Raw genomic sequence first — 22,542 nt, 5'->3', positions numbered from 1 at the left:
CCTGCACACTCTCTCTCCTGCATACTCTCTATTATGCACACTCTCTCTACTGCACAACGTCAACAAATGCACGCTGTTTGTTGACGTTGGACTTGGCACAGTGTCGCTCCTTTCTCTCGGAGCCTCGCAGCGCACGGTGCTACTACCATAAGATTTGAAACTTAAAAAGAACAACAGCAAAATACTGTGAGCAGCCTACACTAAACTATTGTGAAAGCAGTCCTACAAAGTCACTATGTGGAAGTCAATTCAGGGTCCATACTTTCAGAATGGCAAAATCTCTTGAAAAGCCTGCAGATAAACGATATAGGAACCTGCAAACATTTTTCAAAATAATAAAAAGTGCAACACCCGAGGAGAGGAGTGACAATCAAACACACGTGTGTGATGTAACACAGAGAGACGTGTCAAGGAAACTTCCAATTGTTCTGTTCTGTCTCTCTCCTGTCAGGGTTCTGTTCTGTCTCTCTCCTGTCAGAGTTATGTTCTGTCTCTCTCCTGTCAGGGTTCTGTTCTGTCTCTCTCCTGTCAGAGTTCTGTTCTGTCTCTCTCCTGTCAGGGTTCTGTTCTGTCTCTCTCCTGTCATGGTTCTGTTATGTCTTTCTCCTGTCAGGGTTCTGTTCTGTCTCTCTCCTGTCATGGTTCTGTTCTGTCTTTCTCCAGTCAGGGTTCTGTTCTGTCTCTCTCCTGTCATGGTTCTGTTATGTCTTTCTCCTGTCAGGGTTCTGTTCTGTCTCTCTCCTGTCATGGTTCTGTTCTGTCTCTCTCCAGTTGGGGTTCTGTTCTGTCTCTCTCCTGTCAGGGTTCTGTTCTGTTTCTCTCCTGTCACGGTTCTGTTCTGTCTCTCTCCTGTCAGGGTTCTGTTCTGTCTTTCTCCTGACAGGGTTCTGTTCTGTCTCTCTCCTGTCAGGGTTCTGTCTTTCTCCTGTCAGGGTTCTGTTCTGTCTCTCTCCTGTCAGGGTTCTGTTCTGTTTCTCTCCTGTCAGGGTTCTGTTCTGTCTCTCTCCTGTCAGAGTTCTGTTCTGTCTTTCTCCTGACAGGGTTCTGTTCTGTCTCTCTCCTGTCAGGGTTCTGTTTCTCTCCTGTCAGGGTTCTGTTCTGTCTCTCTCCTGTCAGAGTTCTGTTCTGTCTTTCTCCTGACAGGGTTCTGTTCTGTCTCTCTCCTGTCAGGGTTCTGTTCTGTCTCTCTCCTGTCAGGCCTCTGTTCTGTCTCTCTCCTGTCAGGCCTCTGTTCACAGCAGAAACACAAACTCCCAACGAGACCTTGCCTAGAGGTACTGAACAGAACAGGTGTGGATTGCTAGCACTCTGGAAGGATCACCATATTAGAACCTGGATCAGGAGAAAGCTCCTGGAAATGAACCCCTCAAGTTCCTTAGGGAGCAGATTACATCAACACTATGTAAAGCAATGGAGAAACACAGTAGCATTCATTAGCCTGATCTTAACACAGTTTCCCACAAAGGCTGTGTATTTCCTTAGCAGCAGGGGGTCCCTCAGAAAAGGCCATCTGGACTGCATTGTACTCTGCCTTTCTAAAACATAATTAGGATTATTATGGTCCTGAATACGTTATTCCCTATGAATCCACAAGTGGCATTGTCAAAACTGTTTTTTTAGGATCTTAGGAAATTGCTTTTTGTCACTCTCATAAAAAGAATCCCTCGTGTTCTCAAAGCAAATTCGAGGAATCATGTTTTGTACTAATAGGGGACAAGGGGGTGACCCATTATCAACGTTATATTAACAAAGGCGTGTGGGTATTACTATTCTGGTTGGTGCAACTCTATCAGTAACTACTGCTGGTTTGAGCTTTGGCCTGATGAACTTTCTCCCAGTTCAGCAGAATATCCGTATCTTTATACAGCTGGCTCCCCTTCCCTGCGACATAACCCCCCCCCCCCCCAGTATATCACACATTGTGTTGAAAGTTAAAAGTTTCTGTCCTATGCATTTGTCACATTTATTACGTATCGAAAATATGTTACATAATGTGTACATATGTGCAACAATCTTTCTGATCAACCCTAAACAGATACAACATGCACTGCAGTTCTTGCCAGCACAGTAAAACAGGAAATAGTTTCTACACAATCAACTTCTAAGAAGTCCAAAAAAAAAAGAAAAAAAGAAAAAAACGTATTTCAAGGCAAGTTACTTTTTCAGCTAAAGCCAGCACGCACTTTCCCTTTTAAAGAGACCGTTTCCCTTTAAGCCGTGCAGAGCAGATGGTCGGCAGCAACTCTTGTAGAAATACCTGAAGTCAGCATATTCCACTCGACGTAAGCGGGCTAATCAGACATGCACACAATCCACTGTCCTATCGAACAAATAACACAGCGCACATACCCATACACGCCAGCTCACAACACTCCTAATCCACACAGCGGTTTCAGCTCTTTACCCCCACTCGTGGGGAAGAAGAGATCGCTTAAAAAAAGAAAGCATGAACATTTCTTTGTCTGGGAATTCAGGGTCAGGTGATTGCCGACAGGAATTCTGGTTGGCTAGAGAGGACTTGCAAAACGTTGGCTATGGGCCAAGAGGCTGTCTTGCAAGCTGGGCTGGAAATTTGCAGCAAACCTCATCTTCACCCTCATATCCAGAGCACAGGGTTCATTTCCATAGCTGGGGGAGGGGTCAGGAGAAGAATGGGGGTTGGAGAGGAGTCCACTGTAACCCAAGGCTCAGAAAAGAGGGATTCCTCTCTCAGAGAGAGAGAAGGGGGGGGGGTGAGAGAGGGAGTGGAGAGAGGGGAGAGAGGAAGAGAGAGAGGGGGTGGTGAGGGGCAGAGAGAGAGGGGGGGGAGAAGAAGAGATATAAGTGCAGGGAGAGGAGGGAGAGAAAGAGGAAGGAAGTGAGAGAGAGAGATAGAGAGAGTAGAAGAAAGCAACTCTCTCCCTAAACGAACCCTTCCAGCGCTCGGCCAACTCGGCTCAGCTGAAGTCCTGTGGTCCACACAGGATCTCCTTCACCGTCCTCAACACACAGCTGCACTGCCAGCACACAGCCACGTACCAATCACAAGACATCGAACACGAACAGTCCTCCAGCACATGCCCAGGTCGAACGTTCAGTGTTTCTGCATGCTATTTCAAAATACTTTCAAAAGAAACTTCTGGGTCTGTTTGGAAAATGTGAGCCGCCTGTTTCCTCAGGATTTTACGACGTTTCACTCAGGAGACCCCCAGTGTGTCCCGCTAATTTGGCAATATTTCTAACCTCCAGACATTTTTATGGCTTCCACCCAAGTCTGCTCCAATGGCTGGAGGAGGGGGCGGGGACACGGCCGGCCATCGTAGGCCCCATCTTGTTTCCATGGCTACAGCTCATTATGTAACAGTGAAAGTCTCACTACATCACATTACTATAGCAGAGAACTAACTGAGGGGACTGGCGACGGAGCGAGGGGGAGAAGGGAGGGGAGAGAGAGGGGGGAGTTAGAAAGAGAGAGAAGGGGTGTGAGAGACAGAGAGAGAGATAGAGAGCAGGGTGGTGAGATACACAGAGAGAGTGGCGGGAGTTGAGACATAGAGAGAGAGACAGAGAGAGAGAGAGAGAGAGAGAGAGAGAGAGAGAGAGAGAGAGAGAGAGAGAGAGAGAGAGAGAGAGAGAGAGAGAGAGAGAGAGAGAGAGAGAGAGAGATGAGAGATGAGAGAGAGAGAGAGAGAGAGAGAGAAAGAGGGGGGGGGGAGAGAGAGGGAGATAGAGAAAGAGGGGGGGAGAGAGAGGGAGATAGAGAGAGAGGGAGGGTGAGAGACAGAGAGAGAGAGGAAGAAGGAGAGAGAAAGAGAGAACATTTATGAATATTTATGTCATGATGTTTCTGGAACCGTTATTAATGACCTGAAACAAAATCAGTACTTGAATAATGAGTGGTCTGGTTCAGTCAGAGAGAGCTGTGTAGTCACATACAGGAAGCAGCAGTACAGACTGTGTTTACTGCGGCATAAACTACACTACCAGAAAAAAATAGATTTACATTGTTAATAAAGATATACATATCAGCTCCAAAAATAAGTTAGACAAAAAACGGAGGACCTAAAAGTAAAAGTGCAAGCCAAATGAAAGGAGAGAAAGGTGGAACGAGAGTGGAAAGAGATATGGATGTGACTTTATCACTCATGAACAGCATAAGCCTCACATCTCTCCACAAGGAGGGAGGAGGAGGAGGCCGGAGGAGTCCCTGCAAAAGCCTGCTAAATAAATGGTACCATCATGAGATATTGAATGACCCATCAAAAACACTTGGCTGTGGAAGCCCTCACTGCTGGGCCCTAGCCTCCCACTGCCTGGCCCCATCAACGGCACATCCAGCCTGGCTGGGCCCGCCCAGCGTCCACCCAGACGGGGAGGCTCCAGGCCTGGCCGAGATTGTGGCCCAGCTTGGGTACTCACCTCCATCTTCCACTTGGCCAGCCACTCCTCTCTGGTCCTCTTGCTAATGTAATAGGGGTCGCCAGCCTGGAAAGTTACCCTGGGAACGGGCCTCTGACGCAGGCTGACCTCCCAGCCCTCTCCCCTTCGTAGCCTCCCGCGGTCCCCCTGTTTCAAGGGTTAAACAACAAGAACACACAGGATTTTAGGAATTTGCTGGGTCTTTGTTTTACGTGTTTTTATTCCGCCACGTTTATTTTATTGCGTAACCGTCGTAGGAAGTCGATTTCATCATCCATTCCTCCCTGACGCTGTTCGCTAGCTCGCACCTCGAGGCTGTCGATTGGTCTGTAGTTGGGGTGGGAGAGGAGGTCTGGGGAAGGGGGGGTGGGGGTGCTGTTCTCCCCCAAAAAAGAAAGAAAAAAAACCTAACATGATGACTCACACCGCAAACCAGAGCGGACAAGCCATGATTGGTCGAACCGAGCGTCTACAGGGCTCAACGTTAACATTAACCGCTAACCGGTTTGAAACTTACTGGCCCAAAGACAATTTTACTGGCCCCCCTCCAAAATTTGTAATTTATCATTGTTACAAAAAAAACAGACTTATAAGTTATGTTATTCTGTAAACTTGTTTAACCATTTTTTTTTAAACATCCTGGATATAAAAAGAACACAAATGAAATCACATTTATAGTAATAAAAAAAAGAATATGCCGTTGTTATAAATCGTGCAATAACACGATGGGCATCTGCATTTAAATTCCTGACCAGCATTGTCAACGGCCCGGAAGATGGATTGTCAACCAGCCGCTTAGCTGTCACGCAAACCAGGTGCTGTCTGCTATTAGCATGGCTGGTCAGTGATTGTTTTCGAAAATTGTCGATGCCTGTGTAAAAAGATCCTCTTTTGTCTGCTTTAGACGGGAACATATGACAGACGACACAGTGCATCTTAGTTCCATAAAAAAGTTGCTTCCGTTTGAGCTAGTAGCTCTTGCTGCTATCTTCACTTGATTGTCTCGCGCCAGTCTCGCGCCAGTTGTTAAAAAATTTATAGAGATTAGAGATTTAAATTTGACAACCACTCGTCACTCACTACTCAACTCTTGATTTGCCAACTGTGCGCCCGACGAGCTTCAAAGTTATTTATGCATTTAGCAGATAGCAAAACATATGAAGGATGTTAACTTTTACAATGCAATTTATTTTTCTATCAATAAGTTGCAGTGGCCCGATCGGGACTAGCCTGGGTGCCAGCCGAATTTAGCCCCACCCACAAATAATGTTGGTCGGGAAGTTGGGTCTGGGGTCGCTCGGTTGGGGAAAAACTATGTCCGAACAAGAGCTGTTCGGACCAATCAAATTGTCAGGGCGGGCTTTATACGATGATGGACAGATGATCAACAGTAACGTAATCAACCACTTCACCAAAGAGCGCTTGGGTTGAATTCGTTTTCAACAAAGAACATACTACGTTGCTCTGATTGGATAGACCTACAACATCGTTATTGTCGAGCCTTGGCTCAGTCTATCAAAGCCGCAACAGACACAAGCGTCTTCACGGACCCTCTGACATTCCGGCTCATCCCCAAGTGTATTTGATATTTCAGATCCATACGCCATTAGGTACCATTTCTTTCACGCCTTCAAGGTCACAACAGGGATCGGCGTGGGGCGCACTCGTTTTGCCTCCCTGGGCACACCGAGGGTTCACAACGCTGAGACGTGTGGGTGGGTGGGTGTGTGTGTGTGTGGGGGGGAGTCTTACCTCGATTTTGACAGCGTCTCGACCATCCTCCTCGTTCTGCTCCACATCTAGAAGAGAAGACAGTGACACAGGTCTGAGGGGGGGGGGGGGGCTGAATCATTCATGGGGAGCAAAGCTGCTTTCTCCCTGAGCACCTGACATCACCGGTTACACGTCTAGCCTAGCTAGAGACACTACAGGAGACCAGGGCTGGCCTCACCGTCCGTCATGACCAGAGACACACCGTACTAAACAAACCATACTAAAATACACAGTACTATGCATACACCAAACAGATTCTAGAAAAGATTTGGCAGTGCTAAATACAAAAGAAACAAAACAAAAGTATACAACACTACATACCGGACTAACTATTCCAAAATACTACATACAAAACAAAATATGCTAAAATATGCAGTACTACATCCAACACTAAATGTACACAGCCATACACAGCAAAAAAACACAGCCATAGAGAGTATCTACCAGTCTGTACTGAAGCCCAGACTCTAAACAGTTTATCTGTCAGAGGTGGATGGAGGCCCAAGAGAGGAGGGGTGGGGGATAGAAGTGAGGGAGGGACGGAGGGAGTGAGGGAGGGAGGAAGGGAGGAAGGGAGGGAGGAGGGTCCCAGATGAGAGAGGGGATGAGCCAGGTTTACTTTGGCACAACGCGAGACTTCAGATCCCTCCTCCAGGAGAGACCCAGCTGGCTGATATTATCTTGCCCCCCCCTCCCCTCAACCCCCAGCGACCAGGAAGAGAAAAACAACAACAAAAGCATGCAGCCTCTCTGTGTTAGCTTGGCTAAATACCAATCCCAAACACCACCAGGGTGGGGCTGAACACACACACAAACACACATTCAACACAATCACACACACATACACACTACACTAAACACATAGACGATCACACACACACATAGTACGCATACACATTACACCACACAGACACCACACACACATACAGTACAAATACACACCAGATTATACCACACACACACAAAGGCCATTGAGGCCGTGTGGATCTGATCACAAGCATGCAACCACACCACACACCTGAATCCTCCCCCATCTCCTGAACCTGGGAACCTAGGTTCTCCCATCACAATCCATACCCAGATCACACATCCTGCAAATACAAGCTAATAATCTTTCAAAGACTAGGCTAAAACCCCTCAGAGTGGATCTCCTAAACACTAACTTGGCCTACTTGATTTATTGCAAGGTGGCGTCAGGGGTGACAGCAGAGCGAGGGTTAGTTCCTCATTCTGGGACAGCTTTGTTTTCCTGCGCTCGGTGGACCAGACAGAGGTCAGCCAAGGAGCATGGATGTGACCCAGCTGAAACACTAGAAAGGCATCGAGAGTCGTGATTCATGGACGGCTTCTCCCTGCAGGCGAGAGTGGGACAGAGTCTGGGTTCAGCTTGCTCACGCAAACGGTACACACCACACACGTAATATCAGTCGCCATGTTTACAGCATTTACAACAATAAAAAACTATTACACCAGGGGATAGGTAATAGCTCGGCAGTAGGGAATTTCAGTGCAAACCGAGAGCCTGCAGGTTCAAATCCCACCCTGTTTGTCCTTTTGGATGAACACATGAGAGTACAAACAGCAGTCTAGCGGTAAGATTCCTACGGCTGGCTCTACTGAGGTAGACACGATGTGTCTTAAGGGTTGTACCGTCCCAGCATGTTACAACACTCCAGGGCTGAGAGGCCAGAGACGACCTTTTCATGGCATGTTTTCCAGACGAACCACTCTGGTCTGTCACTGAAGCACCCTACACCTCCAGTCAAACAATGGCCGCCACTTGTGGCGAGCTCTTCAAGCTTGTCCCTTGTGTAACTGTGCAACTGCCCACCCTCCCCCTCCAGTTTTCCATCCAACCCATACTCCCCCCCCTCCCCTCTCTCTCTCTCCCTGTGTGTCTCTGTTTCCTCAATAGGAATAAGTGACTATATAACGACTATATAACCGGGCAGGAAGGGGAGGCAGTATAGGGGCGTGAGTGTGTATGTGTGTGTGGGTCACTTTACTCACTGCCTGCCAAGGTTGCTGGGATTGCAGAGAGCGCTGGGACTTACAGAGAATGGACCTGGCCAGTTTGAGCAGGGTCCAAATCCTGTGGGGGTGCCATGTGCCCCAGATGGAGGGTAAACACCCTGGCAGCCCCCCCCCCCACCCCCTTAGTGATTGTGTGAATATGTTGTATTACAGTGATAGTGTGAGTATGCAGTAGTACAGTGATAGAGTGAGTATGCAGTAGTACGGTGATAGAGTGAGTATGCAGTAGTACAGTGATAGAGTGAGTATGCAGTAGTATGGTGATAGAGTGAGTATGCAGTAGTACAGTGATAGTGTGAGTATGCAGTAGTACAGTGATAGTGTGAGTATGCAGTAGTACGGTGATAGAGTGAGTATGCAGTAGTACGGTGATAGAGTGAGTATGCAGTAGTACGGTGATAGAGTGAGTATGCAGTAGTACGGTGATAGAGTGAGTATGCAGTAGTACGGTGATAGAGTGAGTATGCAGTAGTACGGTGATAGAGTGAGTATGCAGTAGTACGGTGATAGAGTGAGTATGCAGTAGTACGGTGATAGAGTGAGTATGCAGTAGTACGGTGATAGAGTGAGTATGCAGTAGTACGGTGATAGAGTGAGTATGCAGTAGTACGGTCATAGAGTGAGTATGCAGTAGTACGGTGATAGAGTGAGTATGCAGTAGTACGGTGATAGAGTGAGTATGCAGTAGTACGGTGATAGAGTGAGTATGCAGTAGTACGGTGATAGAGTGAGTATGCAGTAGTACGGTGATAGAGTGAGTATGCAGTAGTACGGTGATAGAGTGAGTATGCAGTAGTACGGTGATAGAGTGAGTATGCAGTAGTACGGTGATAGAGTGAGTATGCAGTAGTACGGTGAGCGAGGGGACCAGGCTGATGCGGAGGGCAAGCCCAGCATGTGAGTGTTCTGGGCAGCGTGCCATCCACCTGGCACATCCCTGCCAGAGCAGCAGGCCTGGAGCTGTCTCTCCCTGCTCAGCACTCACACTGGCACCAGCCCAGGAGACGGCTCTCTCTCCAGCCTGGCTCTGCTTACTGCTCCCCTCATCAAGGTCACAGCCTGGCTCTCCCAAAGGGGAGGGGGAATGGGGGGGGGGGGGGTGAGGAGAAAGGGGTAAGGGGTGGGGGGAGGTGAAGTGAGGTGAGGAGAAAGGGGTTTGGGGAAGGGGTGAGGGGAGAGGGGATAGAAAAAGTCCAGAATAGGGACCTGGCTATGGAGAGGGAGAGTAACCCTAACAGTAACCAATAACCAGTAACCAGTAACCAGTTACCAGTAAACAGTACAAGTAATAGTAACCAGCAGGGCTGGACTGGCCATCTGGCATACCGGGCATTTTCCCGGTGGGCCGACGCACTTTTGGGCCGAATCGCCGATATAATTTATAGGCCTTTTTTAAATTTTTCTTTTTTGGGCCGCGCCAGCCCATAAATAACTGACAGCGGCCCATTGGTTAATTTTCTTTATTGGCACTGGCCTGACCCAATCAAATCCCTTCCCCACTCCCGGACGCAAATTTACAAAGCCGATTGGTAAGGGGATAGGACCTGTACAAATGGGGTTACGTTACCTTGCGTAAGCATGGACGCTTGGCCAATAAATGCTATTGAAGGGCGGGTCTTGGCGTGGCCATAGTGACATTCATAATATCACCTGAGACACGAGCTGTATTAGGCTAATGCTTACGCTGGAAGTTTAGCATCGTTAAAATGGACAAACGACCACCGCAAGGGAGGTGCAGAGAAATTACGGGAGAAAAATATGACAAATCTACAGCCGAATGCCTCAAAATGTGCCGATCATTTCGGACATGTTTGGGGCTGTAGCTGCTTCAACATCAGCATTACCTGTAGAGGAAGGAGGAGAGGTGGCTGGCTCAGAGAAGTAGAAACATACTGACAGGGTCAGGGAAGAAGCCCAGGAGAAGGAGAGTGACCATGACAGGGGCATGGGAGCGAGTGAGGAAAATATGGAAGAGAGAGTAGTTGACGACGTGTTAAGGAGTAGGCAAATTAACAGGGACTCTCAGGAAGGGAGGGAGGCTGTGTGTGTGTGTGTGTGTGTGTGTGTGTGTGTGTGTGTTATGTGCGACCACGTCATAACTGCAAAAATCCAATAACATGAATAATACTGAATGAAGTACTGAAGGGGAAGATTATGGGCTTATACCACGCTCATACAACTGATTTGTTAAGGCTAGCAGTTATATAAGAAATCAAATAAATTATCTATCTAGCTAAATTGGAGGACACAGTATTACTAGGTTATCCTATTTTAACCACCGCTAAAAAAGAAACAAATACCATAAATATACAAATCATAACTCTAAGAATGAATTTATTATTTAAGTGTAAGATCAACAGATAAGTCTTGAGACCCCTATTGAAGGATCCAAAGCTATCACATGAACGCAGAACACTAGGGCAACTCATATCATGCACGCACATTTTAAGAGGACTGTCTGCAGGGAATGTGTCTGACCAATCACGGTGGGTGTGGGCCACCTGGGCCAAAAATGCCAGGGCCGATTTTTTGTCCCAGTCCAGCCCTGGTAACCAGTACCAGTAACCAGTAACCAGTAACCAGTAACCAGTAACAATTAACCAGTAACCAGTAACCAGTACCAGTAATAGTAACCAGTACCAGTAATAGTAACCAGTAACTGTAACAGTAACCAGTACCAGTAACCAGTAACCAGTAACCAGTAACCAGTAACCAGTAACCAGTAACCAGTAACCAGTAACAGTAACCAGTAACCAGTAACCAGTAACCAGTAACCAGTAACCAGTAACCAGTGACAGTGACAGTAACAGGACTCACATTTAGTGGGGCGCTCCAGTTTCCGTCTCCCTCGTTTCCTGTGTGGGCTGGGCAGCGTGTGGTCCTGGTCCTTCTCTTGGGCCTGCTGCTGCTCCTGGCCTGCAGGGTGTCCGTTCTCCTGGGGGCGGCTCACCCTCTGGTCCTCCGGCCCGTCTGCAGGCTCTGTCGCTGGGATCCCATTCTCCGGAGCTGGCCTCTCCTGCCTGGGACAGCGAGCGTCAACCTTCCCTTCCCCGCGACCGCCCACCGTTCCGTTGTGGACCTGCGCCACTGACTGACGTTCCGCCCCGCCCGCGCTCTCCTGGTTCTGAGAGCCACAGGCCTCACCCTGCTGGAGGACAGGCAGGGAGGGGGGAGATAAGCAGGGAGGGAAGGAGATAAGTAGGGAGGGAGGCAGAGAGGGAAGCAAATAAGTAGAAAGGGAGGCAGAGAGGGAGGGAGAGAGGGGAGGAAATAAGTAGGGAGGGAGGCAGAGAGGGAGGGAGAGAGTGGAGGAAATAAGTAGGGAGGGAGGCAGAGAGGGGAGGAAATAAGTAGGGAGGGAGGGAGGCAGAGAAAGAGGGAGGCAGGGAAGGAGGGAAAGAGAGAGGCAGGAAGGGCGGGAGGCAGAGAGAGAGGGATGCAAGCAGACCGGGACATAAGCAAGGAGGGAGGGAGGGAGATAAGCAGGGAGGGAGGGAGGGAGAGAGTGAGGCAGGCAGGCAGGCGGGAAGTGAGTCAGAGAGACAGGGAGAGAGGATGACAAGAAAATGAAAATGTGTTTCCATGTCTACCAGTCTCTTCATGTCTACCCACTGTGTTGTTATCACTGCTGTCGCGTGTTTAAGGTTGAGGTGACGTAGTGCAGAGCTTTCACCGTCTGCCAAACTATCTCCGCACACCTTACAACATGCCATGGAGCTGGATTTACAGCCCAGTGATTCATCAAACATTTAAACAGAAAAAGGTTTTCTAAGGTTTTTTCCAAATAGAGGACTTGTAGTGTGAGAATCATCCAGTATGCCCTGTCATTCGACTGAATATTAAGGACATTTATTTAAGAATGAATCAATTGTGTTAATGATGACATAATTTTTAATGATTTTTGTTATTGTAGGTAGGTTAGTGTTTTGAACCTGATTTAAATCCCAAGAGATATAAACCTCCATTCTTCTCAGAGACTATCTTCCTAATAACTAGCAGTGCAAATAAAAACATGTTTGTTTAAATATTCTGTACACAGAAGACTACAGTCTAGTAACTTTATTAGTGTACATTTTTCATTCATTACAACAGCACATCAATATGAGAAGAATGTTGGCTGGCTGTCAAAGGACATTCTTTATTTTGCCTGGCTACTTCACTGAGTGGAGACCAGCCATCTTACCCGCTGCTTAGGATGGGAGACCAGGGGGGAGGAGTAGGGGGAGACCAGGGAGGAGGAGGAGGGGGAGTAGGAGACCAGGGAGGAGGAGGGGGAGGAGGAAACCAGGGAGGAGGAGGAGGAGGAGGGGGAGTCCTGGGAGGAGGAGGGGAGACCAGGGGGGAGGAGGAGGGGAGACCAGGGGGGAGGAGGAGGGGAGACCAGAGAGGAGGAGACCAGGGGGGAGGAGGAGGAGGGGAGACCTGGGAGGAGGAGGGGGGGAGACCAGAGAGGAGGAGGAGGGGAGACCAGGGGGGAAGAGGAGGGGGAGGAGGAGACCAGGGAGGAGGAGGGGAGACCGGGGGGAGGAGGAGGGGGAGGAAGAGACCAGGGAGGAGGAGGGGAGACCGGGGGGAGGAGGAGGGGGAGGAGACGACCAGGGAGTAGGAGGAGGAGGGGAGACAAGGGGGGAGGAGGAGGGGGAGGAGGAGACCAGGGAGGAGGAGGAGGGGAGACCATGGAGGAGGAGGAGACCAGGGAGGAGGAGGGGAGGCCAGGGGGGAGGAGGAGGAAACCAGGGAGGAGGAGGAGGGGGAGGAGACCAGGGAGGAGGAGGAGGGGGAGGAGACCAGGGAGGAGGAGGAGGGGGAGGAGACCAGGGCGGAGGAGACCAGGGAGGAGGGGAGACCAGGGGGGAGGAGGAGGGGGATGGGGAGGAGGAGGGGCCAGGTATTACTGTCCAAACACCTGCCATCCCACACACCCACACCAACACCTAAACCACCTCAAACACCTCATACATCAACACATGGTCATATCCACACTTGTGCTCTTGGTGACCTAGAAACAAAACTAATCTCTAATTTCTGTACAAACTGGGGGGGGGGTCCTGACAGTGCCTTAAAATAGTCTTTTAAAACAGTTTCTCAAACTACTCTGTGAGTCACAGGCGCAGAAAGTAGGACAAGTGTCGCCATATGACAGTGTCAGCAAAGAAGACAACAGCAGTGCTGAAGACGTCCTCTTCCTCAGACAGAGATGCAGATGCATTTACAAATGTTTAGTAAATTGATGTCAGACGTTTTGTACCAGTACCCCAGGGAGTCCTTTTGCTGTGAACCCAAACACATACCAGTCAGTACAGCATCTACATGACAAAAGCTGCAGTGTCGAAGCTGCTAAATTTAGCAAATTCCTCTTACATGGGTTGGCCACAAATGACAACAAGCCTGTCCCAGAAACATAAACGACACTCAGCCTGCATTCAGCACTGGCCAGGGCGACAGAGAGTGTGTGTGTACTGTCAGTGTGTGCATGTGTGTATGTATGAATGTGTGTGTGTGTGACTGTGTTTGTGTGTGTATTTGTGTGTGTGACTGTGTGTATGTGTGTGTGTGTATGTGTGTGTGTTTGTGTGTGACAGAGTGTGTGAGTCTAACACACCATTGACTGTCTGACAGCAAAACAGTGTTATGCAAGAGCTTAAATGACCTAGTAACCCACAACAGCCCCTTGCCAGAGGTCAGAGAGTCAGAGCCAGGCAGTCAGTCTACACAGCCGGCAGTCAGTCTACACAGACAGGTCAGCATAAAAACAGCCAGTCAAAAGACAGGCTGACTGAGCCTGTTCAGCACATATAACCCTACAGAAGCAAGGATTCCAAAAGGATGAGCAAAACATTTCCATCTCACTGTGATACAACCACAAATCCTGTCAAACTAATGGATTCTGTTTTCCAAATCAAATCTGTGGATATAAGACAATCTTCCGACAATCACGTTAGAGTAAAAGACTTGTGAGTGCTCCCAAACAAGCGTCCATTTTGGGTTAATGAATTCAGATCAGAGCATTATAATGTCCAGGCTTCCTCTGTCTGTAGTGCTGTCTGTTGCTCTGTCAGTAGTGCTGTTGCTGTCAGTAATGCTGTTGCTCTGTCAGTAGAGATGTCAATAGTGTTATCAGTAGTTCTGTAGCTCTGTCAGTAGTGGTGTAGCTCTGTTATCAGTGCTGTCAGTATGCTGTCAGTACGTATTTTTCGGAAATAAAATCACGGTTTATACCCCGATTTAAAATTTTTCTTGTGGTGGTGCGGTTTATATTCCGAAGCGGCTTATAGCACGTTTTTATAACAAAACAACAGTAGAAACGCTTTTTTCGTGAATGCTATTTAACCCGTTAAGGAGTAGCGTTGCACATGTGATCGCTAACTAAAGCTAGCTAGCTACCGTATCGGAAAAATATGTGCTGTAGTGCTGTCAGTAGTGTTGTTGCTCTGTCAGTAGTGCTGTAGTGCCGTCAGTAGTGTTGTCAGTAGTGCTGATGCTCTGTCAGTAGTGCTTTAGTGCTGTCAGTAGTGCTGTTGCTCTGTCAGTGGTGCCGTAGTGTTGTCAGTAGTGTTGTCAGTAGTGCTGTAATGTTGTCAGTAGTACTGTCAGTAGTGCTGTTGTTCTGTTAGTAGTGCTGTAGTGTTGTCATTAGTGCTGTAGTGCTGTCAGTAGTGCTGTCAGTAGTGCTGTTGCTCTGTCAGTAGTGCTGTAATGTTGTCAGTAGTGCTGTCAGTAGTGCTGTTGCTCTGTCAGTAGTGCTGTAGTGTTGTCAGTAATGCTGTAGTGTTGTCAGTAGTGTTGTCAGTAGTGCTGATGCTCTGTCAGTAGTGCTGTAGTGCTGTCAGTAGTGTTGTTGCTCTGTCAGTAGTGCTGTAATGTTGTCAGTAGTGCTGTCAGTAGTGCTGTTGCTCTGTCAGTAGTGCTGTAGTGTTGTCAGTAATGCTGTAGTGTTGTCAGTAGTGTTGTCAGTAGTGCTGATGCTCTGTCAGTAGTGCTGTAGTGCTGTCAGTAGTGTTGTTGCTCTGTCAGTAGTGTTGTCAGTAGTGCTGTAATGTTGTCAGTAGTGCTGTTGTTCTGTCAGTAGTGCTGTAGTGTTGTCAATAGTGTTGTCAGAAGTGCTGTTGCTCTGTCAGTGGTAATGTAATGTTGTCAGTAGTGCTGTCAGTAGTGTTGTTGCTCTGTCAGTAGTGTTGTCAGTAATGCTGTAGTGTTGTCAGTAGTGCTGTCAGTAGTGTTGTTGCTCTGTCAGTAGTGCTGTAATGTTGTCAGTAGTGCTGTCAGTAGTGCTGTTGCTCTGTCAGTAGTGCTGTAGTGTTGTCAGTAATGCTGTGGTGTTGTCAGTAGTGCTGTATTGTTGTCAGTAGTGCTGTAGTCTTGTCAGTAGTGCTGTATTGTTGTCAGTAGTGCTGTCAGTAGTGTTTTATCTCTGTCAGTAGTGCTGTAGTGTTGTCAGTAGTCCTGTAGCTGTGAGCAGGCTGTTCCCTACAGAAGTCCCCTAAGCAGTCCCCTAGTCTGTATCTTAGGCTGTGTCCTAGGTTGTGTACTAGGAAGTCCCCTAGTCTGTATCTTAGGCTGTGTCCTAGGTTGTGTACTAGGCAGTCCCCTAGTCTGTATCTTAGGCTGTGTCCTAGGTTGTGTAATTGACTGTGTCCTATGCTGTGTTCTAGATTGTGTCCTAGGCTGTCCCCCAGGACTGCATGCTGAAGCACTATGTGTTCCTCGTTCAGTCACACATGCTTTAGATTTCACTAAGATTACATTTCACAAAACTACACATTTATTCACCGGGAAAATCGATCCTTATAAATTTCAATGAATGTACTGTTCAGTGTCTGGTGGAAGATGAGGTAGGGAGTGTGTCTGAGGTCAGGCAGAGGCTGTATGTTGTGATGGCAGCATTTCAGAAGACAAACACTCACAGAGAGAGCCTTGCGTTTCCTTCCTGGCTTAGTGTCCTTACAGGCAGGGTTACTTCTGGCTGGCTTCTCCTCCGCCATTGTGCTCTCGCTCTGTCAAACACAAACATGCACGTTTTTTCAGTTAGAATTTGAGTTTGCATTTCATTTGTGTTTATGTAACTGAGTTGGTCTAGTTAAAGTCACTCCTCGGGTACCGCCCACTCACACCATTGAGGAGCTAGCTTTTCGGTGGCGTAGCTGGTTAAATTGGTGTTTGTAAAGGTGGTGGTCGTGTTTTGTCAAGGTGGTGGTCGTCTTTGTAAAGGTGGTGGTCGTGTTTGTAAAGGTGGTGGTCGTGTTTGTCAAGGTGGTGGTCGTGTTTGTAAAGGTGGTGGTCGTGTTTGCGAGTCAGAGGACCCGGGTTTGGATCCCAGTGAGGGTAGGATGGGAGGAAGGGACACTGATGAGCAGAGCGACTACACCTATTACATCTGCTTTTACTTAAACTTTCTGCATTTTACTATTTAGTAATTATGCAGATTTTGTGTTTGTAGGGTTACCTTTATTATTCTACTACAAGCCATAGTACACTATAGTTCACAACATGGTACACTACATACTACACAAATCTACTACATAGTATACTACATACTGTGTACACAACAGAGTACACAACATGCTGTCGTATACAACATAGTATCCTAAATAGTACACTACAACATAGTACACTACAGAGTGCTACACACTGTAGTACACAACATGCACAATATATTACACTACAGAACATACTTTAGTATAGCTTGTAGTACACTAGATAACACACTACATAATATACAACATAGCACACTACTAGGCTATTATGCGATCAAGGATATCAACCCACAAATCTCTTAACTCTGCTGTGAATGAATTCAGACTCAAAACTCCTCGCCGAGCGCACAAATACCCTCGAGCAGTTAGGGACCCTCTGGGATGGGTGGACAATGACTCAGAGAGGGGATCTGAATGACACATTCCTTTGAGCCGGTTTGAAGTGAGGGCTCCACCGGTCGCAGAGCTGACCTTACACACACGATCCCCTCTTGACAGCGCTACAAAGACGTTCGCCAGGCCCCCCGCCCTCTCCCTCCGCCAATTTCCCTTTGATTATTAAAACCGTGTCTTCCCCCTCGAACAAAGCCTTCTGTCCAGCCAGCCTAGCACCCCCCCCCCCCCCCCCCCCCTCGGGGCTGAGGAGAAAAACCTTGGTCCTAATGTAGCTGCTCTGGGCTTCAATATTGACTAAATGGGACCACCAGTGCCATTGGTGAATGTAAATGAGACTGCCTGTCCACTCCTGACAGGGAGGGAGGAGGGGAGTGAGGGAGGATGGGAGTGAGGGAGACGGAACGGGAGGGAGACAAGAGGGAGGGGGTCCTTATTAAATTCCTAACCTAATGTGCTCGTGAGAGGCACCCGCCGCTAAATGGACTGTTCAGCTGATGTGGTGTTTCAGCATCAACATGAGTCTGGTCCCCGTTCACATTGGCTCGATCTGCAGAATAAGATCTAAACACTAAGGATGTCTGTATCTAGTTTATTAACCTGGTTGGGTTTTTTCTTTACTGTAATCTCTCCTCTCCTGCTGTTTCCTGCTGTGGTCAGTCTGGACACACTGAACAAACCGCATGGAAACCCACCTCTTTGCTCTCTGGACACAGATACACATGATCTGTGATCTTAAACCACATAATCAATCCAAAGGCATCAGAATACTATTTTGGGGGACTTCAGAATAGAAGTGTATCCAGTACCATAGGGTTTACAGTAGATTTTCGTCTGGAGTCACCCAGATGTAAAACAGTATTCCTTCCTGATAAATGTATTACTGAAGAGCTCTACACACAAACCAGAATATTCTCTGTTACATCAACCCACTACAGCCAACTAGCAAACAACAGAGAATATTACATCTGTTTGTATCTGTTTTTACCTTGGCTGAACGCCATAACATTGCCAACAGACTGCTAGTATTCCTGTTTGCCACCGGTTATTTAAGGCAATGGCTGTTGCCAAGCAACAAGACTACAGCCATTGCAGAATAACGGGAGAGTGTGACAGAGGGGAAGAGGAGGACAGACTCCCTGGCGAAACGGACATGAAGTCGTTTCAGCACCGGAACCGGCTCGCCGGCCAACGCCCACGTCACCGGTCCCCGTTGGAGAATCCTGGCGTCACTGAGCGTGCTCCGTCGCTATGGAACCCAGACAGGAAGCTACTAGACCTCATTCTGTCACAGACTCTGGGTTTCAGCATGGTGAAAAAATGCAATTTCTCTTCCAGGTAAACCTAAACGGAATTGTTACATAGAGGATTCTCCCTCAAGCAGGGCATCACGCATTACACGTGTTGTCGATTGGCCGTGGTCATCCATGTCAACAGTACTGGTGGGCCTGCGTTGACAGATCAATGCATTAGCGAAACCATTATTAATCGGTTCATTCATAAAATAATGTAGGTCAAGTAGGATGTGTGTCTTTTTTGAGGAATTGGTACCAGTTATATCTGTATGTGAAAACAGATCACATTCGATATTTCAAATGTTAGTACAGTCTCATTTATACATACTGTAATTTTTTACAGTTGAGGAAGCAATTAACAAAGGAGAACAATGCAAATGTAATTAGACAACGCTCATGAATAAAGTCAGAAACATGGCCACAGATTGCTCACCATTCTGTTTCCAGGTGCTTCACAATAGTCAGAGGTGTTGAATGCGACGTTGGCAGTGGCAACAGTGTTGGACGGCATTGCCAAGAGTCTTATATGTATATATGGGTGAAAATATGAGAAGCTTCAGATAAAAATAAAATCAAAGGAACCAAAAATCAAATGACCCGGTGATCCTTCTGTTTGCTGACTCTCCTGGAGAAGTGAAGAAGAGAAAAATGAATCAGAAGCACTGAAGAAAAACGCATTTTCTGGGTAACGTTTTACTTGTTTACATGTTTTACTGAATCAAAACATTAGCGGTATATCAATGTGGACACCATCTAAGAAATGCATTCAAAGTTACAGTTGAAATGACAAATACAGTTTATTCAGCTAACTGCACGTTTTCACCCATTAGTGCTGAAGTGGGATTGTTACTAAAATGTAAGCCATTACGTGGATTAACAAGTGAGAAATGTCCGTTGTAAACATAAGCTATGACACTTACAGTAATATGTGCATTATTAACCTCATGCAAGTACAGTCTCATAGTCTCATATTTCCAACCAAGCATGCTGAGAAGCCTAACGAAAGGGGAAATCCCTCCTACTGTATAGTGGGCTTAATAGGTCTTGTATGCCAAGTGTGACTACCCTAATTATATGTTAACTGCATTTCACGAAGGCCTTAAAGATAGATACTAATGTAGACATCCTTGGTATCTTGGGTTATTGCCCCCAGTGAGATTCACGATAAATGCCGGGGTTAAAGTGTAGCCACACTTTTACAGCCATGCGCCCATGCAGGCACACTGTCACACTGAGTCACAAGCAGTCACAATGTGGCATACAGCTCGTCTTTAAACGGGAATATTACATCTTGTCATGGCAAACGATTTAGTCGTTATAAATTGTTTTTGTAATTTTATGTAAAAGGCTTGCACATTCTTAAACATTCTTACAAATCATTGAAAGTAGGACGTGTTCATCTTATGTAAAGGAAAAACATTGTTAGATCCATTGGCCTTCATCACTGCTGGTCCATTATTTGCTGCTCGTTACAAAAGTGTGTTGAAGTAATTCATCTGCGGCCAGCTAACAGTCTGACCTGTATGTGTCACTCAGTGAAAAATGACAAAGTTTTATACGTTTCAACTGGGGGAAGTCTACGTTTATAACCCCAGGGACAGTGCCTCTTTTTAGGCCACAACCATTTGAAGGATAAACACCCGTACATTTTTAGGCGGCGACATTCTGAATCAACAATCGTCGGTCTGTCACTGCAAAATCGGTCACTAAGTTCAAGTGTATATAGCAATGTCTATCACCACATCTGCAAAAGCACAACAAATCTATGTCTCTCTTCCCCCTACCATCGAGTACCTTCCGTCATGAGGGCTTTCACACTATGTTCCGATTAAAGCTTCGCGCTTTTCAGGAATTTATGATAGCGGGCTTAAGTATGGTTGTATATGACTGAATCACAGTGCTCATTACCCGTTTTGCCAAGTCCCAGGCCTGACCCTTTTCGTTTTCGTTCGCTCCCGGAGCCTCCTTCCTCTTCTCTCCCCGTCCTCCACCTCCCCAGCCGGCCAGCACTCCTCCAGATGCTCCGCTCACACTGCAGGGGCCTGCGGACCGACAATGTTTCCACAAGGTCCTAAAGGTAGTTGATTTGTTACAACAGTGTAATAACCGTTGTCCAACTTGCCATCTCAACCACGTGACGTTACTTTACTTACTATGTGTGTATTTAAATAAAATGTAAGATAAACGCTGTCAAAGCCAAAGCATTAGTTTGGTCTCTTGCAGCATCATTCACCAACACACGTTGTAGGGAGGGGGAATGGGCAGTCATTTCTGTTACTGATCAATTTAAGTAATTAGTCCATTAGACGTTCACATAAAGCTTTGACACAATTCTGACCTTACAATGATTGGAAAAGACCCAAGTAATGGCATTATCCAACACCATAGCCACGATTACTATGCCAAAGCATTTATTAACGGATATTACCAACTAATTAAGATTTAATCTGAATATTATAGCGTAGGCCTACATGTGGAAAATATTCCATTCCTATTATCATTGGCATTGCCTAAACATGTAATTTAACATGTACTATTTTCTCATTGCATGCATGACCACTAGGGGGGGGACACCACAGGTTGTTGGTGGCTAATGGTGGCAGCAGTGCCAGAGGCAGGAAAGCCATGAAGCTCTCCGAAGCAACAAACATATGAAGTCTCTCTAGGGCAGATAGAAAGCTTTTCAGGAAGAAGCAAGAGGCTGTATGAGGTTACGGTTCAGTGAGCTGGAAGTTTCATCCGAACCAGCAGACACATGCTGTACACACTGCAGTAGTCCTCAATCTGTCTTGTGGTGTGGGCCCTCTGCAGGCTCTCTGCCTCTCTCGATCTCACGTACTAGGGGTTCAGTTGGGGACATGAGTGACACAGCCATTCGGAGACAACAGAGTAAAACAACCCTCTCAAGCCCTTTCATCTAATCATCTCTCTCTAATCTATCCAAGAGTAGCCCATTTGCAGAATATGCAGAGTCATTGTGGTTGACTCCCTTTAGTCACAATTCGTTTTTTTTTCTCTCTATGTGGCCAGGAACAACCAAGAAGCAATTAAAGGGACATTCTGTGAGAAATTGATCTACATTCACGCCATCACAAAAACCTCTAAGACCGTCTCGTGAACTTAGTGACCGGCAGAGCATACCGCCAAGCCGACCTAAACTCACAAACAAGTAAGCAAGCTTTTAAATCTTTTAATATTTCCACAATTTATTTGTTTATTTACAAAAGTGACAGTGGTTGTGTGACATAAACCATGTTTGTAAAATGAGCATGAGGAACAGATGGATACCAGAAGCATATGCTTACATAACGCTGATATAGGTAACCAACAACAGGAGAGCAGGTGGACTTCTTCTTCTATGAATGTTACATTTTCTCTCTGCAAACAATGTTAGCATCACAATGTCTGTACCTCTTCCTGGACCAGCTGCAGTGTGTAAGTGACTGAGAGGTACAGTAAGATGCATACAGTATAATGCTTAACTATTGGCTGGAAGGACATCTGGAAAATGATCAGTAGTAATTCTGTGGTTGTTAGAATTTTATGTTTCCAGATTCCTGGTGGTGCCGACCGTTACATGTAGACGGCTTTAGGTGTTCTGTGATCTACTATGGGCGACAACAACATTCTAATGTAGATATTCTCTGATATATAATTCGTAGGACACACAGTCTGCAAACATTTTGGCACAAATGTAAAGGCTCAACTTAATTCTACCACTTTCTCCTGAACACAATAAATAAAGGATTCTACAAGGTCACAGACTAAAACACTTACATAAAGGCGGATTGATAATCCTATCTGCGAGAATGGGTACTTTTTACATCACTGTACAAGACATCTAGGCACAAACTCAAATCGTAACGCATCTGTGACCAAAGTGAAGGGAAATACAGGAACTCACTTCTCAAAACTTCAATCTCAGCATTTGCAGTTGTTTTGGGATTTCATTCACATGGAAGAGTGTGGAACCCTAAACGAATAGGATTGGAACCATAGAACGGCATCGGTTCTACAGTTAGGCAACTGAGAGTGCACACTTGGATGAGTGTTTGAGACAAAATATTACCAATGATGAAACTACACTAACAAGTTAGGATAATACTTCTTATGAGAACATGTGACGGACCAAAACGAAAGCATTACATTTAGAACAACATTAACACAGGAGGCTC

The 22,542-nt window shown here is 46.7% G+C and overlaps 1 protein-coding gene across 5 annotated transcripts in view; it reads right to left on the bottom strand.

Moving 5' to 3' along the window:
* Positions 1-20,394, bottom strand: part of dnmt3ab (DNA (cytosine-5-)-methyltransferase 3 alpha b) — a 34,230-nt gene extending 13,836 nt beyond the window's left edge. The window contains exons 1-6 of one of the 5 annotated variants that reach the window (XM_062470494.1): positions 20,276-20,394; positions 18,801-18,992; positions 16,110-16,199; positions 11,023-11,353; positions 6,151-6,197; positions 4,399-4,545 (exon numbers count right to left, since the gene is read on the bottom strand). In XM_062470494.1, the coding sequence (XP_062326478.1) occupies positions 4,399-4,545; positions 6,151-6,197; positions 11,023-11,353; positions 16,110-16,199; positions 18,801-18,878 (693 nt within the window). In that variant the 5' untranslated portion in view covers positions 18,879-18,992; positions 20,276-20,394. Of the gene's footprint in view, positions 1-2,257; positions 2,489-4,398; positions 4,546-6,150; positions 6,198-11,022; positions 11,354-16,109; positions 16,200-18,800; positions 18,993-20,275 lie in introns of those variants that run through there. The other 4 variants (XM_062470495.1, XM_062470501.1, XM_062470499.1 and 1 more) reach the window with 4 other exon arrangements.
* Between the last annotated feature and the right edge of the window lie 2,148 nt (positions 20,395-22,542).

The sequence above is a fragment of the Osmerus eperlanus genome, chromosome 9, assembly GCF_963692335.1.
Source record: "Osmerus eperlanus chromosome 9, fOsmEpe2.1, whole genome shotgun sequence".
Lineage (NCBI taxonomy): Eukaryota > Metazoa > Chordata > Actinopteri > Osmeriformes > Osmeridae > Osmerus > Osmerus eperlanus.
This window is presented reverse-complemented; position numbering and strand designations above follow the sequence as displayed.